Source organism: Cystoisospora suis (assembly GCF_002600585.1).
Source record: "Cystoisospora suis strain Wien I chromosome Unknown contig_2632, whole genome shotgun sequence".
NCBI classification, from domain to species: domain Eukaryota; phylum Apicomplexa; class Conoidasida; order Eucoccidiorida; family Sarcocystidae; genus Cystoisospora; species Cystoisospora suis.
Window position 1 is genome coordinate 72,641 of NW_027155430.1, and position 17,822 is coordinate 90,462.

General features: G+C 47.3%; 2 protein-coding genes across 2 annotated transcripts in view; one reads left to right on the forward strand and one right to left on the reverse strand.

Annotated features, from left to right (window-relative positions):
* Positions 1 to 795: 795 nt before the first annotated feature.
* Positions 796 to 10,394, reverse strand: CSUI_005437 (rhoptry protein rop14). The gene is made up of 11 exons (XM_068065613.1): positions 9,234 to 10,394; positions 8,710 to 8,769; positions 7,872 to 8,040; positions 6,571 to 7,443; positions 5,222 to 5,790; positions 4,646 to 4,717; positions 4,209 to 4,253; positions 3,725 to 3,832; positions 3,160 to 3,240; positions 2,662 to 2,782; positions 796 to 2,077 (listed from the first exon to the last, which is right to left on the reverse strand). Exons 1-11 carry the CDS (start codon positions 9,612 to 9,614, stop codon positions 1,206 to 1,208), a joined length of 3,351 nt encoding a protein of 1,116 aa, XP_067922422.1. The 5' UTR covers positions 9,615 to 10,394; the 3' UTR covers positions 796 to 1,205.
* Positions 10,395 to 11,596: 1,202 nt separating this feature from the next.
* The window catches only part of CSUI_005438 (rhoptry protein rop14), a gene marked incomplete at its 3' end in the record, with an annotated part of 9,279 nt that continues 3,053 nt past the window's right edge, over positions 11,597 to 17,822 (forward strand). The window contains exons 1-5 of the mRNA XM_068065614.1: positions 11,597 to 13,060; positions 14,052 to 14,111; positions 14,812 to 14,983; positions 15,734 to 16,570; positions 17,082 to 17,656. Coding sequence (XP_067922423.1) covers positions 12,629 to 13,060; positions 14,052 to 14,111; positions 14,812 to 14,983; positions 15,734 to 16,570; positions 17,082 to 17,656 — 2,076 coding nt within the window. The remainder of the gene's footprint in view (positions 13,061 to 14,051; positions 14,112 to 14,811; positions 14,984 to 15,733; positions 16,571 to 17,081; positions 17,657 to 17,822) is intronic.

Below are 17,822 nucleotides of genomic sequence, written 5' to 3' on the forward strand. Positions count from 1 at the left end.
TCTTGCGCTTAGATAGCCTACCTGCCACTACATCTTTTTGGGTGGAGTCTGATGTTTCTTTTTTGATGTACGATCACTGTCACCAAGCGTGCAGCTGAAACCCGACAACTTTCTCGGGCATTCTGGCAGCCCCGCTTTGCCAGATTCTGCCGGAGAAAATTCGCCTGCCTTCAGATAAACGCTGATGGCCAGCAATTACTACCCACAATGGCGTAAGGATGGGGTGTCCTGGTATACATCTGTCCTTCAGCAATCTCCCCATCAACCCTACTCTCACCTTTTGACCGTTTAGTTCTACTTTACTGCAGACTGCACCGCAGCCGTGCAAATGTAGTGCTGTTACTTTGCACTTCGGAGTCCAGTAAACGAGTGAAGACGAAGGCTTCCGTGTTCAACTGTCGATCTTACCGGGAGAGTCAGCGAACTGGGACTCTTGCGCTGGGCCTTGTCAGTGCCGCGTCTTTATAGCTTCGCCGTCCTACTGGTTTTTCTTGTGTCTTTGGACAGTAGTTATCTGATTTGTACCTTAAGTATGGCTAAGAGTCTGCTGGTGGAGTGGTTGCCGCGGAGGTATATAGTCTACGATTTGGCCCGTTGCACCAGCTGCTAGCCATCACTACGGCTTCGGGAAAGATTAAGAATGGCTATCGCTCTGTCTCGTCATGAACATCCGCAAAGGGTTGGGTGTTAGCCACGCTCTGTCGGTTAACCACAAGACCTAGTTCAAGAGGGCAGTCAGTCAGGGAGGCTCCGATTTGGCCCTCCAGCCTCGCCTTCTTTTCAGGCGTTTTAGAGAGATACATTTTCTTGAGATAGGGACACATGGTTTCTTGAAAAGAGGAAAAACAAATTGGCTCCCTGAACATAAGTCAGTCACCCATGTAACAGCACAAGCACACGTCACCCGTCTACCCGTAGCGGAAGAACAGATGTTTGAGTAATGCAAAACAAGGACGTTTTCTCCCTGTCTGTTTGTTCATGGCGGTCGCCCGCCGTATCTGAATGGCCGTAGTCGTATGCCTCTATTCTTCCACACGCGTGCCGTGTGTCGTGAGCTTCCAAAAAAAGGCTGTTTGGAGTGGGGGAAGAAAGGAAGAGCAACAATGGCGTTGTTTTGTGAATGTTTCTTTCTTAGCCGAGATACCCTGGAATTCAACCTGCCTTTAGTATCTGTGCCTTCTCCTTGTCAGCACCCGAGATCACTTTCACCTCAGAGCTTTCTTCCTCCCTCGATGCAGGAACGCAGCCGCCCTGAGAGGCACACCTCCACCGAGAAAGGCGCCATGCTCTCCGACTAACGGTGCAGTGGCTGCCTTGTGCCCTGACATTCTCTCTACCCTTTGTCTTTCTTCTTCCAGAGTTCGCTGTCTCTTCCTTTCTAGCTCTTCTTGTTCTTTTCGTCTCTTTTCTTCTTCCAGTTCTTGTCTCCGTGCTTCTGTCTCCTTTGCGCTCCTCTCTTTCTCCCGCTTAGCTGCCTCTTGTTGCTCTCGTAGTCGGGTAGCTTCAAGTTCTCTCCTCCTCTCTTCCTCTTTTGCTGCTTGTGCCTCTTGTTCTCTCTTCGCGGCTTCTTTCTTAGCCGCTTCCTCCTTCTGTTTCCGCTCCTGTTCTTCCGCCTTCTGTTTTTCCAAGTGTAGCTGTGCCTCCTCTTCTTGTTTTCTTCTCTCTTCTTCCCGGAGACGTTTCTCTTCTTCCTGGCGCCGCTTCTTCTCTTCCTCTTCTGCCGCCTTGCGCATTTCTTCCCTCTGTTTTTGCTCCGCGGCTCGTTGTCTCTGGAGCTCTTTTAGCTTCTCCTCTTCCTCTTTTTGTTTTGCCTCCTCAGCTCGTCTTCGCTCCTCTTCTTCTGCCTCTTTTCTTCTCCTTTCTTCTTCTTGCCGTGCCCACTCCATTCGGCGCTCAAAGGCTTCTCTTTCCTTTCTCTTCCTTACTGCTTCTTCTCTCCGTTTCCTCTCCTGGCGTTCTTCCTCTTGTTGCTGCTGCAGTCGCACGAGCTGCGTTTTCAGGTGTTTCTCCGCTCCAGGGATGTCTGCCGGAGCTACAAAGAGTTCCTCGGTCCCCGGAACGATTTCCCACCATGGCCCTGAGACACCAACATCATGAGAGCGCAGGCGGGGCATATGGGTAACCTCTTCCTTGGTTGTCTCCTCAACTACTGGGGCTTTATACAGCTTCCCATTATACACCCCTATGTGAATCGGTTTAGGAATTGTGAATCGGACTTTTCTCTGCACATGAATTCCACACACTGTTGTTATCGTGCTGCCAAGGTTAGGGGGGGTATCACCAAGGCTAGGGGGGGTATCACCTGTTCAAGGGAGAGACAGCCTAGATATACAGATACTGTGTACTTCTGTATTGATGACAGTAGCTATGAAGCTGGCAACAAGTTTGACATGGCCCCGTGCAGAAGAGCTCCCGCCTCATATTCCTTTGAGAATTCCCCACAGAAACCAGCTAGGAGAAGAAGGCGACAAGAGGAAAGGAAACTCGTCCACTGGCCCAATGTAAGCTTGGACGCATCCATATATCTAAGCAGTTGTAGTTACTCCTAACACGAGTCCAGCGCACAGACAGCGTGGTAGGTGCCTTTGTACAAGTTAGTTCCCCAGAAGCTACTCGAACCCGACGCCACATGGACGGCGGATGTCTGGCATTGCGGCTCACCGCGTCCAATGAAGGGGCCTTCAGTAAAACGGTACTGCATCCGAAGGACACGAAGAGCTGTTGGAGGGTTCGAATTGTGAAAGGGATTATGAGCTAGTAAAGCTGTTACGCTTCCCGAGTTCTGAAAAAGAAGTAAAAGGAGCACAATCGACATCAGCAACGAACTCGCTGGGCTCTGTGCTCGTCACACTGTCTCACATGAGCCACGGGCTCCTCTCTCCGTCGTGTTGAGATAGCAGACCTACATAGGTTTTAAGGAGAGAATGAGCCCAACATGCTACTCAGAAACACTACTTTCAACGGGCATAGATTGCTTCGGATATATTCATGTACACATACAAATATATATGTATACACATGGGCTGGCCGATACATCCGTAAGTGGGTGCGTTTTACAGACTGAGCCTCGCGACTAAGGAGGAGGGTATAGCTGTTGGCACGGCACGTACTAGGGAGGTACGCACGGTACAGGCAGACACAAGAGAAAGGTCTTATTACCTCTAGGAGCTTAGAAAGGAACTTGAAGAACCAGGGGAAATTCTCCGGCGCAAAAGTCTCGTCCACCATGGGCACGAACCACTGTAGACAAGAACAAGCGAAGAGAGAAATGGCGATCAGTGTATCTGTCTGCGAAAGAGTTTGCACAGGCGTGCAGCCACCGAAGAGCCTTGACAAACCGCTTTGATTGGTAATAGACAGATTCAGCTACATCTCGCTTTTTCAAAGGACATAAGGCGAAAACATATCAATGAATGATAGCATAGATGGACATGACTTGTTGGCCTTGAGATACGTACATTTCCATACCGACTCCACTGCACAACAGACAGAAGCGACTAACCACAGGGGATGCGGTGACTGTATTACTTTGAGTTCCACTCAGTCAGACGCCCCACGAACACACTCTAAAGGCTCAAGACAGCATCGTAGGAGATCTCGACAACAACATAGAGACAAGACATCCAGTCAGAATCTATGAAGAGACAGACGAATTGGTTGTCTCCTTCTCAGAGGAGCGCGCACGTGCCTCGTTCCCTTCTAGAAAGAAGCATCATCTCCTTACCATGAGCCAGTCGAGACGATAGTGGTACGGCGCCACCACACAGGGCCTGCGGTACACGTTTCCTGGTTTACAATTGAACTCATAGCTTCGCCACTCGGCCTTTTCATCCTGAAGATCACAGCAAAGGCACTCTAGTTCCAGATACGATAATGAAGAAAACAGATTACAGACCCCCTCTGGATTAGCAGGGAGGGTGTGTCCGATGCCTGCCCCAATACTCAGGAACTAAATTCACAACACATAAGAGGTAAATGAGTATTTGAGCAACAGACAGGAGTCACCGGATGGCTTTCTTACTGAAATACTAACGCGACGGTTTAGATATGAATGGAAGCTGACAATGCTGTCGTGTTCTAGCGCTTGAATGACTGGCCTAGACAGAGATTTCATGCACTCAGAAGCAAGCGTGATGAGTCAGAAGCACTCTAAGTTTGATTCCTCAAAGTATGACAACCACGCGACGAAAAACGGTTTCGTTACTTACAGGCGATGCAGCAGCGGTCCCTTGAATGATAAGCTCTTGGCGCTCCTGCAACATAGCACAGACCCCGAGGTAAATCGCTGAGCTCTGTCTCATGTTCCAAACTCAATCACACACTAAGGGGAAGTACGCGGGAAGGCACTGAGACATTCTCAGCCTCAAAACTCCAGCCGTTCAGATCGGACATAGCATCGGGAGATTATCTCTCCCAGCTAAGAACCAATTATACGCCTACACAGCGTCCACAGAATGAACGCCTGAGCCACCCATGACCCGCGGCGCATCTTAAGAAAAGCCGTCCGCGTACACTTAAACTGAAACACACCCGACCAGAGCTAGGTATTTCGGAGTCGTCTATCGGTGGAAAGTTGCAGAGCAATGTGAATGATTTAGGGAAGGCCGCGCGGCCAGCAGTCTTCAAGGAGGATGAATTCTCTCACACGTGGGATAGATCCGAAAGCGCCATGGGCATTAACAATTGAGAAGGGATTTCCTAGAGTGGAATCCATGATCTGTTCACAACAGGACACAAAGAACACGCGCGGGTTCATGTTACCGGAGTCCCAGCATACATCTAATCTACAGGTGACGTAAGCTGCAACTGCGTTTAGCCATCAGCACAAATAATGATTGGCATAAGGCTGACGCTTGTATTGGATTCACCTGCACGTCTCCCTATGTCGACATAGACTTGCCAGACGAAAGGATCCTGAGCCCCAAGCTGGCACCAAAGGACCTTGCAACTTAGACTGAGGTTAGGTGTGAAAAGAACTGCCTTCTGACGGAGCCTATAGAGCTTGCTGGGAACGCACGCATCATCATTGTGTGTGGTGACTGGAAGGCTGAGACACACCAGTGATGTTACCGCTCAAGCAAGTTGATGACGCCCGGCAGGTCAAGAATAGTCCACGTACATCTGTAAGCGACACTCGCTGCAGGAATGCTCAAGGGAGAGCTACACAGATCGTCTCTGGGGCTTCAGAAAAACGAAGGAAAGACTAATGAGATTTTCTTACTTGATTGGGGGATAGGAGATTGTAGACAACAGGAATCGAAAGAGCAATGATGAGTAAGGTGATGAGAAGCTCAACGTGGATCTTGAAGATGAGCGCGGCGTTTGTGAGTGTCGTGTATGCAAACGCGATCAAGACAGTAAAGAGGCATGCCGTGAGCCACACAGACCACACAGCTGGGCCCTGTTGATACAGCGCGATGAAACTCCATAGAGTGACAATGAGGAGAATGATCTCGACAAATACATGAGAGACAAGAGATTTTGTGAAGAATGTAGATGAACCGGCGAGATAAATAGCGAGGAAGAAGACGACAATCACCATCCATACAGCTGAGGTGGCAGGGTTAGTCACGAATGCCATACATGCCAAGATGCCCGCAGAAGCCACCCCCTCGCAAACAAGCTTCATCCAGTTTTCTTCAATATCTGTCTTCATCTGCTGTCGCACGCTCCGTGGAACGCGGAGAGACCTCAAGAATCTCCCCAAGTGCGGGCGGTACCAACAACAGCAACTCCGAGAGGCCTCATCATTGTGAACTTCTTCATTCAGGGGCAGCTGATTAAGTTGGTCTGAATATCCAAGCAGGCAACGATCCAGACTCTCAGAACGCCAAATATGTTGTATCCATGAATCTTCTCTCTTTCTGTCGAATACGCAAATTACCACTATGCATACATAAGCACGACAGCATGGAAAGCCGAAACACACCAAGGGCTCGCAGATCTACGTGGTGTTTTCGACACCCGAGGGCTAGTCCGTCCATTCTTCGACCAAACGTTCGCTCGGTCGCCTCATTGCCTGTGCTTAATAGCTAGACATGAGAAGGAGTGGGTAGCACAGAAGCCGCCTGGAGATGTATGGCGGGAATGAATGCGCCATCACCCCAGAAGACTCTGTGGAAAGAAAGTTGCCACCGCATAAAGGCGCCAAGACTAGAAAGAACAAATGGATGGTGTCATAAAGGCTTCAATGCCAGGATACCTTTATCAAACGCTAGAGACCCCCTCACATGGCGACCGGGAATCCATAGAAGCGAATCAATACAAAGACAGAGGTGAATGATATGCACTGAATAAGTTCTATCCCACAGGCCTGACCCCCCTTCAGAAAACGTCATACATTCGTCGAGCACTCACTCCATGAGAAGTTATACTCTCGGGGGAGATGAAGTACTGGGCAGAAAAAGAGGACATCTATAAGGAAACAATGCAACGACGCTCAGTCTGTCACGCCTAAAGGCCCAAGACTTGGCCTCTCATGAAGACCTTTCGTTGTTGTGAGTATACACGAGAATCGAGAAAGGGTCTATATCCATCATCTCCTGAAAGCATGAATCTCAGTTACCTTACCGTCTCGATTATGGGGATGATCGGTATCATCATTTCCAAGAAGGGGAGTTGTTGTATCACCACCGGCAGTATCCGATTCTCTACTCTCTTGTCCCTCTTCCCCTCTTTCATCTCCTTCGAACTCTCCCGTCTTTACTTTCTCGCCTACAACCTGACCCCCTCCTAAGGCCTCGGCTCTTCTGCCGAAAGGCCATGCTTGGACAAGAGGACATGACCACGAGCCTCCACAGCCTCGAACAAGATGAGGAAGGTGTTGAAGCGTTTCAGACGGGAATAAGCATGTGAGGAAATGATCATCAAAGCACATAATTGCCGAGACGATCGTCATATAATTGAGAAAGGCAAAGTTTCCTGTGAGTAAGATGGCGATTTGGAAGAGGATCTGAATCAGCCCTCCTACAATACGGCATTGCCGAAAGGGCAGAATCACTAGGAAAGATAAAGCACATTCAATGATATGATTAACGACAACTTGGAAGACATGTGCTCCATGGGGTTGATTATGAAAGTACCATGAGAGAGGGCTAGGGATAGGCATGGTTTCATAATGATAATCCAAAGCTGTAAGATCTCTCCAAACTTGATCTCCTCGTAACTTTATCAAACCTGCTCCTAATATAAGCCGAAAGAGTAACCATCGATTCCCCCATACACAGATCTTAGGTGTAGGCCAGGAAGCAGGAAATCTTGAGGCATTCCAGAAGGGACAGACCCAAATAGACAGAAATCCTAATTCAAGAAGCTGAGATTCCCATCCAAATGAATACCATGCTTGACCAACGCTCATGATAGTTTGATATAAGATCCAAAGAGCAAACACCAAGAAACCATTACTTGCTCCCTTCACAAAGAGACAGAGGGAAAGGACCATCCCTGTAGGAAGGACACCAAAGACAAGAGAAGAAGAAACAAGACAGTCATCAACGGTTCGTCTGTCTAATTCAGAAGCAAAAGGTGACTTGCGAACTAGCAAGATGCATAGATATGCATATTTATACGCACGAACGACTATGTATATCACTGACAGAGGCAATACACATACATAGGTGGGTTGAGTACGTGTGGTCGTGGTCTACGTGAATGTTGTTATTTGAACCGCGGAACATTTCAAAGCACACCTACTATGAATAGAAGAACGAGCGTGGCGTCATCGCGAGGAGAAGAGCGACAAGGCTATGTGGTGTCCCTATGTCCATTCACAAGCACTGCGTGTGTGTCTATGACTATACCTGTGAAGATAACGAAGTGTATATACACTATCTCGAATGAGATTCATTCTATGATACTCGACTCCTACTCACCAGTAAACGGGACTGCGTGGATCCAGAAATCGCTAGCTGGAAAGATGAGGAAAAGAGAAGGAAATGACTTAACTCTCTCCCATGCCTCAGCTTCGCTCAGAGAGTTCATAACTTCGGATACATGCTCTGTGGCTGGTAGAATCCCATCTGAACCTATAAGACCCTGGACCTGAAGAAGAAAGAGCAAAGAGAAATCGTTACCGAAAGATCTCGATAAAAGACGGAAAAGTAAATATCATGTTGCCACTAGAACAGATCGGGTTTATTCTCCCTCCCTGCGGGTGTGTGAGTCTAGACCTTGGGTGTACACGCAGAGAAAGGGAAGAGAAAAGAGAGAGCCAGAGGGAGAGATAGATGAAAAGATCAGTCCTAACCATGGCCTCATGTAGAGAGATATATCCCTGCTATGCGAGATAGAATAAGAGATGGATAGATGTCTACATATACACACACACGGAGGGAGGGACGTATACCGTTGAGCATACCGGAGCTACAGACGGAGAAATTTCAGGCAAACTGTACGAGAAAATATGCAGCAATTTTGGTACTTTGACGTGTGTAGAAGCTACAGAAGTATACACAACAGCACTCGGAAAAACGTAACATACACGTAAAAGCTCTTTATGTGTCCGATGTCTCTAGCCTCTTTCGTTCTTCCCGAGACAGTGAAAGCAGAAGCCCGCCTTACGAAGACAACTAGTGTCTCCCATCTTTCTGATAAAGATAGACAGATTAAAGAAAGACGAAAGATTGATAAGGTGAAGATAGACTGAGAGATGAGAGATAGATAGATATATAGACATAGCTGTCTAACGACCTCGCTGCAGTGACACCTCACCTGGTTGAAGGCAACAAGGAAGGCGAAGAAGTAAACAAATCCAAGCGATCGAAGATAGACCTGAGAAAGCCATCATCATCATCATCCCAACATGGGCCGTTTTGGGAAAGAAAAGCCTAGGGTTTTCGTCTCGGGATGGGATAGAAGGTGAACAAAGAAAGGCCTAGAAGACGGGATGTATGTACACCCGACATTTGGACGAAGTTTCCAGGTATGGAAGTTATCTGAGAATGAGTTCTAGGCTACAGTGCAGGGTGAATGACGAGGAATACGTTCCCTACCAAGGAAGCATATCCTTCCACGGAGAATCAAGTCAAAATGTATCTGCGTGGTATTCTCTAAAGTTCGTCGCTGTACGTGTAGATCTATGTATATCTGTACACACGTACATCTGTAGGGTGGGCAAGAGAGAGGGAAGACATCAAAGTCGATCCGATTTTTTCACACCTCTAGAGAGGTTCTTTAGTCCATGAGTTTGTTTGGCAGAAGAGTTCATTAATGATGGAGAGAAAGAAAAGACTTACAATACGTGTAAGCCAGTGAGTCTCCTTGATCTTCTCAGAGGTCTCTCGGTCCAGTGGTTGTCGGATTTCCTTGCATGTCCAAGTTGGATTGAGTGAAGAGCCTACCCAAAGACACCAATCTTTTAACTTGCTTAGCCAGGCCTTGCTTTTCTTATGTTTCCTATCACTCATGAGGCTATTCGTACTTATAACTCTCTTTCTATCTTCTCCTTCCCGCCAATAAGGAGAAATCGTCCGTCCTGAAGTCTGTTGTCCATCCCTCTCTTCTTCCGTATCGTATCCACTCTCCTGATCTTTCTGTCCTTCCCTTCTAGTGTCTACTTGGCTAGCCTCTCTCAAGTCTGCCTCTTGAGAGGAAGCGGAGCTGTGATTTGCATACATGTCGAGAAGAGTGAACAGAAACAGAGGGCAGGTAAAATAAATATGGATGAAGAATCAGCTGACTGTGTCCCCCCTAGTCCTTGAGGTGAACAGGAGAAGCCATCGATCTTCTTCTTGTCTCCTTCGTTTCACAGCTGAAGAAAGCTTTCTACCGACTCAAAGAAGAGATGGTAGTGATAATACTGTGGTGGGACAAGGCCCGCTGACAACCCAACATTTTGGCTAACCATCGGCAAGCCGATAGCAAAGCAAGCCAAGCGAGAAAGAGAGAGGAACGCACGAGAAATGAAGAGAGAATTACAAAAGTAAAAGAAGGAGCCGTCACAGAAGCAAGCTAGGACCAGACACGGAGTTACTCACGTTGACAAAGACTGGGCCGGATGTGAACGAAGAGCCGAGGAAAGAAGAATCAAGCATAGAGAAGAAGAAGACTGAGAACCCTTGACGAGAAGTCTTTCTTTTAGAAAAACGTTCAAGGTTCTAAAAAAAATACACCGGCATAAAGCCGGTGTACACGTAGGAGAGCGGTCATTTCATTCCTTCTCTCTCGTTTAACAACGTCGATGAGACAGCTCGAAGGTCAAGACATACCCTACGTGGAAAAAAAAGAGTCATTCTTCCGAGAGAATCCGACATTTCCAAGACTTCTCCATGATTCTTTGAGACAGGAAGAGTCGAATAAATAAGAACAAAGGGACCTCGACCTTTCTCTTCTCAGTGTATCATCCTTAAGCAACTTACCAGCGGTCAGCTTGACGACTGGTTGGCCGGCCGGGAGTGGGAAACGGAGTAGGTAGGGGGGTGGAATAGATCGGAGAAAAGTAAGACATGAAGGTACGTTAGAATGGAGAGAGAGAAGATGGAAGATAGAAAACCGTTTTCGTCGAGTTTTCTTCCTTACTTCACAGAAGTATCCTTTCGAGAACGGAACGGTCATCCTAAGTAGCACGGCGTCGGCCGATCCTTTCAAGTCTTCTCTTTCCATTGGTTGGTCTGACCGGGGGGTCCTGAGAAGGGAATCCCCGGTCAGAAAGATCTTCTTACCCTGGAAAATGCCGTAGAGGAGAACGAGCAAAGCGGTGGGATCGCCCTGCTTAACATTCCTCCGAGTGCACGTTGCGGAAATTACTTCGCACCTGTGTAAGCTCAGTTTCTCACGCACACATGGATTTTCCAGATCCTTTTGCCTTCCCGTGCTGTTCATTTGAACAAAGGACACTTTTGGGCACTTGAAGATATTATTCTAGGCAGTACTACGTTTCCGCTACTGAGTAGCGATGCCTTTCCTACTAAAATCTTGTTCCGCAGATTCACCATGGCGGAATCGTGAGGTTCATGGATATGAGTTGAGCCTCTTAGGGAACGTTTGATAACGAAAACAGTGACATTTTTTGAAGACAGCTCTGAGCTCTCGTCCTTCACTGCTCAGAGACGGGTGAAACTTGCGTGTAATTGCGAGAGGCAACCCGAGTACACGACAGGAGAGAGATATAGATACACCTCTCAGGCAACAAGAGCGTATCCGCTTCCCTCGCAAGCATCTTCACTCTTGTCACGCCTTTGCATTCTATGGTCAGCAAGTACTCAGGCGATGAACCAAGAAGTCTCTACCTGTTGCGCTGAGTGGCCGGATGCCATATCCCTTCCTGGGCACAGACTCCTTCCTTCCACAAGCATCTTGTGAGGGCTATCAAGACGTCACCTCACTTCCCCCAGGCCAAACATATCTGTAAAAGACAGACAACTTCAAAATCAAGGTTTTGAACCTCGTAGAAGGCATTTATGATCGAGATTGGCATTCTCCAGAAAGAAGAACGGGAACGACAAGAGAGAGAACGGCATGCAAGCCCCAGGCCATCCTTGTAGAACGACGAACTACTTGTACCGCTCGACGGCCGCGGTCCTGTGTTTGGTGAGCTGTGGTGCCTGGCAGCAGCTCTGAAGGGCCGGGGGGAAGGAGGGTGGCTTTTCATTGACTTTGGAACTCTGAAGCCAGCTGAATGTCTTCGTGAATCTTTGAAATCTCTTTTTACTATCGATCATGCCTATGGACCTTCAGAAAAAGGAAAGACACACTGTCAGCACTCAATCCTCCGTCGGTCTTCCCTTACCATTTGCCGGCAGCTGCGAGAAGACAGACACCGTTGTCGGCCGGTGGTCTTGTTGACAGTCAGCAGCTATGGTCTCTCTACTCTCTTTCATGATGCAGGGCGCTTCTCTTTCTTTTCTTTTTCTGAAGTCTGTGCACTTCGCTCAATCGAGAAGACTCATCCGTGCCTAACAAAACCACCCTGCTCTTCATGGAGATTCTATTTGACCTCAGTGTCTCCAAAGGACCACCAGTGCTTTCTTCGCATCACGACAACTATCTCCTCTACCAAGCGACAACCGTTCCGACCTTCCTCTTCTTCTTTCAAACGTCAAAACCGAGTTTTTCAAACGGCCAGGCTTCTCTGGGGTCCACTTTTATACCTGCTTTTCGGCAGTTCGATTTCTCCAATTTTTTTCTCGGCCCTGTCGCCTCGAGTCATCTGAGCGACGGCCCTGTAGTCGAGCGAGACACATTTCTCCAGCTACAAAGCAAGTCAACAACCATCTGTCTCTTTCGGTCTCCACCCTTCATTTTCTTTTTATCTTTCTATTTCTTCTAATTGCGTCCGATTCCGGGCCCCCTACTACAACCCTACGATTTACGGTTCTCTTACAAGCGAAGAAGGAACCTCTCTCGAGACTCTGACCGCCCGCCCCTAGCGTATCTATGTGTGTATGGACATGTATACGGCGGCACAGAAGTAGCCATAGTGAATCTGTTTACATCTGTACATCCCTGCTATCTCTTCTACTCTTCCATTCAAACCAAGACTTTCCTTTCTCTCTCTCTAACCTTTCGCCTATCGATTCTTCTCCGTCCTTTCTCTCCCACACTAACGTCATCCTTCTCCCTCATCTCTTTCATTCTCTCTCATTCTTTCCTTGTCAACGTGGAGCCCCATCCCTTCTGAAAACTCACCACCATGGCCCATCCCCCGCAAGCACAAAGCAGTTTTCATGAAGGAAGAAGCGGAGGAGGGCCTTCGGCCAATACGTATATTCCCTCTCCGGCTGCCTCTTCCTCGCCTTACACTCGTGAAGAATCGGTTCGCCATCGCAATCTTTCAGCAGAAGGTACAGCTAACCAAAACTTCAACAACAGCTTCTTCGATGGATCCAATTTCTGGGGGGGAGGGGGTTATACTGGCGATGCGAAAGATAGATCATGCTGCCTACAGAGCTGTCTCTATCCTCGAGCAGGAATGTCGGAGACTGAAGGGGGGTGCAGATGGAGAAAGTCTTGGGATCACTTTGTCGAGATGGCACGAATCACATGGTCATGTAAAGATCCTCGGCATAAGCTCGATCATCAGTCCCTTGAACGAATGAAATCGACCTACTGGCTTACACGAGTGGTAAGAAAAAAGAAGAAAAGAGAAGAAGGGAGACTCCAGCCCCTGTATGTACACTATAAGCCAATGGGACAAACAAGCCTAGGGCGTCTTCGGTGGTTAAAGGGTGGTATTAGTTCTTCAACTTCACCATTCATCTCTCTTTCTACAAGTGTATACACACATATCCATGTATACTCACCTATCAGAAGGTCCCCATGACTCCCTCTTCTGTAACGGAGACCTTGCGGCAGGAAATGGGCAGGAAACGTTTCTGGTGTACAGACACGATAGTGATGTGATTACAGGGGGTTGACAGGAGAGAAGGGTCAAACTCTTACGTCGCTGCGCCTTCTCCCCACCCCGCCCTCTCAGCAGTCGACTCCTTCTTCTGTGCTTGTCTTTTGCCGATGAAAACTACCACGAATCTTCACTGCAGTCCCACATACTCCCGACGGATCCACGACTTGTCCTCTCTTTCTGAACGTCTTTCGTACCATAGGCTTCTCGGTATACATACATTCACTGTTTGCCTCGCTGTACGTACACCAGGCATACGGTTTTTTGTGTTGTATCTTGTGGCTACAAAGCCTGTTCAAGAGCTCTATACTCCTCGCAATGTACACCCAACAGACCTCCATCTGTGTATGGATCCCCACGCACGCAGGAGACGCATATGTGATCCTTAGTCTCTGCTGAAACTTCATAGTCATGTATGTACATTCTTCTATGTGCACATGTATATTTGTAGGAGATATACACATATAACTTTCCTATTGAGCAATGAATGGATCATCTCAGCTCAGGTTTCTGTTCTTTCCCTCCCTTCTCATTCTCTAATCTCGCGTTATTCTATCATGCTTCTCTTTGGTGATTCCTGAAGAGCAGCCTGGCCTTTTCAAGAATGGATTGCCATTGTATGGAAGAGAGAACGGGATACTTCAGACGTTTTTCTCCTCTTTTTCTCTCTCTAGCTCTCTCTCTGCCTTTGCATGCTTTCTACCGTTTTCTATAGGTGTACCTACGTGCCCTAGGCTTCATCTATTTCGTTGCCTTTCTTGTGGCCTTCAACCAGGTAATTCAGTACATATGAGAATGTGCCTACTCTCACTTCTTTTCTTTCTTCTTTCTTTCTTTCTTCGTATGCATGCGAATGCACGCATCACAAAGTCGAAGACTTCTCATCCAAGTGACAAGAGACACCTCACCGTCAATGAGGGAACCGACCCCATCTTTGCATGCTTCTCTTCTTCTCTACCCAAGTTGAATGGCCTTCTGCTCTCTCCAAAGAAGCTGGAGACACCTCTGCTTCGATATAAATATGAAATAGTGAATCGTATCTACGTACAGGCGTACATATATACAGACTACACGTCTCCATATCTACATTTACATACATGCAAATGTATAACCCTGTGGTAGCAGGGCAAACCTGAGAAACGAGGAAGAAACGTGAAGGCAGCGATACACAGGGCTTGTATTGCTTGAATCGTGACTACGTGGATGGGATGGGGGGCTGGAGAGTATAGATGCTCGAGTGGTTGTCGGTGTTTCTTTGACTATCTTTCATTTTATTTTCACTCATCAAACGGCCACTCCCACTTCAAATTGTAGACCAATCCGGTAGGTGGTACTTCCTCATCCACTGTAGACTCTCAAAGTCAGGACGATACTATCTATCTATCTATTTCGCATTCGATATGTCGACTGGTCTCCTAGGAATGTGTTTGATTTGTTGCTGCTCTTGTTGTTTTGCCTATCTTCATATCCTTCAGTCTCAAGGCCTGATAGGTTCGGATGGCATCTTACCAGCACAGGATTATGCCGAGGGTATTAAGAAGTCCTTTGTAGCGGGAGAGAGTATGTGGGAGAAAATAAAGGAGTTTCCCTCTCTTTTCCTTCTTCTCCCTGCTAATGATTTCTGGATCCACTGCATTCCATTCATCGGTAGGTCCCGCATTTGCTTTCCCCATCCCTTTTTACAACATAAGAAATATATCATACCTATCCCTTCCATCGCTAGCGTCATCGGGGTGTCCTTCGTTCCGCTTCTTGGCGGTCCTCTCCTACCCACATCATCTTAGCTCTACATATACAGACATATGGGTAGAGGGAACGCTGATGTTGTCTATGAGACAGTCCTCTGAGCAGAGATGTGAATGAAGCCAAGGGCGCATGCTTCCGTTAAGATAAACACCTTAGTTAGAAGAGTAGAGAGTTGGAGAAAGGAGAGAAGGAAGAGGGGATCTCGTTCTTCAACTATAGATATTTCTCTTTCTTCTTGTGCCAACCGAACGCGATGAGACACTGCTTTCCTGCTGCGTGACCGTTTCTCCGGATACGTGTATATCTATTTATGAGTCTCCTGGCACATACACATGTAGACGTCTCTCGAGATTTATCTAGGTATGCTGTGTGTAGCCGGTAGAACTGCAGTGTGTGGAGATAAGTCTTTGGGTCTACATGGGCTCGTGTTCTGCTTGTTCGTCGTTCCAAGGCATTTCTCTATCTTTCTCTCTATGATTTGTTCCGATCTCCACCAGTAGCGATACGATGTCATAGAGGAAGAAAAACCTATCACGTGGATAGGTCTTCTTGATCCATCCTAAGCACACCTCTCATCCTCCCTTCTTTCATCCCTCTCTTTCTTCCCTTCCTCCTCTCCTTTTCTTTCTTTCTTGATCTGTCGGTTTTCAGGATTGATTGTGTCGTTTCTTATGCTGGTTCAAGGAGCGAGCAATGGCTTTCTTCTTCTCCTTCTCTGGGTGTTATATCAGACCGTGAAGAGTGTCGGTCAAGCATGGTATTCATTTGGATGGGAATCTCAGCTTCTTGAATTAGGATTTCTGTCTATTTGGGTCTGTCCCTTCTGGAATGCCTCAAGATTTCCTGCTTCCTGGCCTACACCTAAGATCTGTGTATGGGGGAATCGATGGTTACTCTTTCGGCTTATATTAGGAGCAGGTTTGATAAAGTTACGAGGAGATCAAGCTTGGAGAGACCTTACAGCTTTGGATTATCATTATGAAACCATGCCTATCCCTAGCCCTCTCTCATGGTACTTTCATAATCAACCCCATGGAGCACATGTCTTCCAGGTTGTCGTTAATCATATCATTGAATGTGCTTTATCTTTTCTTCTACTCCTACCCTTTCGGCAATGTCGTCTTCTAGGGGGGCTGATTCAGATCCTCTTTCAGGTGGCAATCATTATCTCTGGGAACTTCGCCTTTCTCAATCATCTTTCGATCATTCCAGCTATCATGTGTCTGGATGATCACTTCCTCACATGCTTATTTCCATCGAAGACGCTTGATCGACTCCCCCCTCTCGTCAAAGCTGGATGCGCTGGGGCATGGTCTATGCCTCTCATACAAGCGTGGCCTATTGCTGGGAAAGAACCGCCTCTCCTTGAACAAGAAAAAGAAGGAAAACATGGGGGAGAAGGTCTTGATTCGGCAGGAGGAGGACGGAGAGACAATGGCAATGGTAGCGAGCATGCAAGACTCCTCGCCAGTGCTGAAGCAGGCGCAGGTAAGCAGAAATTTACTCTGTTTGATTCTTTCACAAGACAGACAAACATCCTTGCATAAGATCACTCTTTCCTCGTCACATCGCGAGGAGGGGGAGAGTACATCGACTGCATGAAAGTGTCTATACCAAGACTGAAGCCTGTCTGGCGCCTCTCTAATGCTCCTGGGGAGTACTTACAGCATAGGTAGTCAGTCACGCCGCTCCATTCTCCCTCAGCAAACAAGCTGTTTCATAGCACCTATCCATGACCCTTCGAAGTTGTCCTTATCTACATAAGACATCATCCATATCTGAGTATTGTCATGTATATATATATACATATATGTATACCTTTATCTTTATACAAATAGATGACCATTGTTTCTCTCGAGGACTCAACAGGAACAAGGGGGAACGCATGCACAGCGCTATGAGTCGATCATCCTTATCTTCTTATCTCCCCGTTGCAATGTGACTCTCTCTGCTTTTCTCTCCTGTGTATGTGACTGCTTTATCTCTCATTTCTCTAAAGCTTATGAAGCGGAACAAGGGCACCTTCACTCTGCTCTCCAAGAGGATGACGATACACCTCGTACATGCTGCTGTTGGTATCGACCAAATGCCGTTCGGTTTCTCCGTTCGATGAAAATCTCTCCTCAACTTCGACAAAGAATGAAGACGGAAGTCCAAGAGAATCGGGGAAAGCTCTTACTCGAGCTTCTTGCAGCGACAGGCATTACAGTCTTCATGGGCTTTGTAACGAATCCATCAACTACAGGTGTATGGATAGTGATCGCGGTGTTTTTCTTAGCTATATATCTTGCAGCCTCATCAGCTTTCTTTACGAAGGCTTTGATTTCTCATGTCTTCGTTGAGCTGGTGCTTCTCACTGTCACACTATGGTCGTTTGTCGCTGTCTATCAGCATGGCCCAGCTGTGTGGTCTGTATGGCTGACTGCGTGTCTATTCACCATCTTGATTGCCTTTGCTTACACGACACTCGCCAATGCCGCCCTCATCTACAAGGTTCACGTCGAGGTTCTCATCGCCCTCCTGATCCTCTCTCTCTCCATTCCTGTTGTCTATAATTTGATCTCTCCTCAACAAGTAAGTTCAAGGGTTCGAAAGAAGAAGAAAAAAAAACAAGACACCTCTCCTAGCAAAGCGTCTAGATCTCTTAAGCAAGATCCATAAGAGTTGACTGTGTCTATGACGATGGAGGCATGCGATCATATGTTTACACAGAGATATGAATAGATAGATAGACAGACAG

Coding starts and splice junctions, on each gene's coding strand:
- CSUI_005437 (XM_068065613.1), bottom strand. CDS start 9,614: ATGTATGCAAATCACAGCTCCGCTTCCTCTCAAGAGGCAGACTTGAGA. Junction 4,254..4,645: donor CTTTCGGATCTATCCCACGT/GTGAGAGAATTC, acceptor GCTATGTTGCAG/GAGCGCCAAGAGCTTATCAT. Junction 3,833..4,208: donor GGACCGCTGCTGCATCGCCT/GTAAGTAACGAA, acceptor TGTGATCTTCAG/GATGAAAAGGCCGAGTGGCG.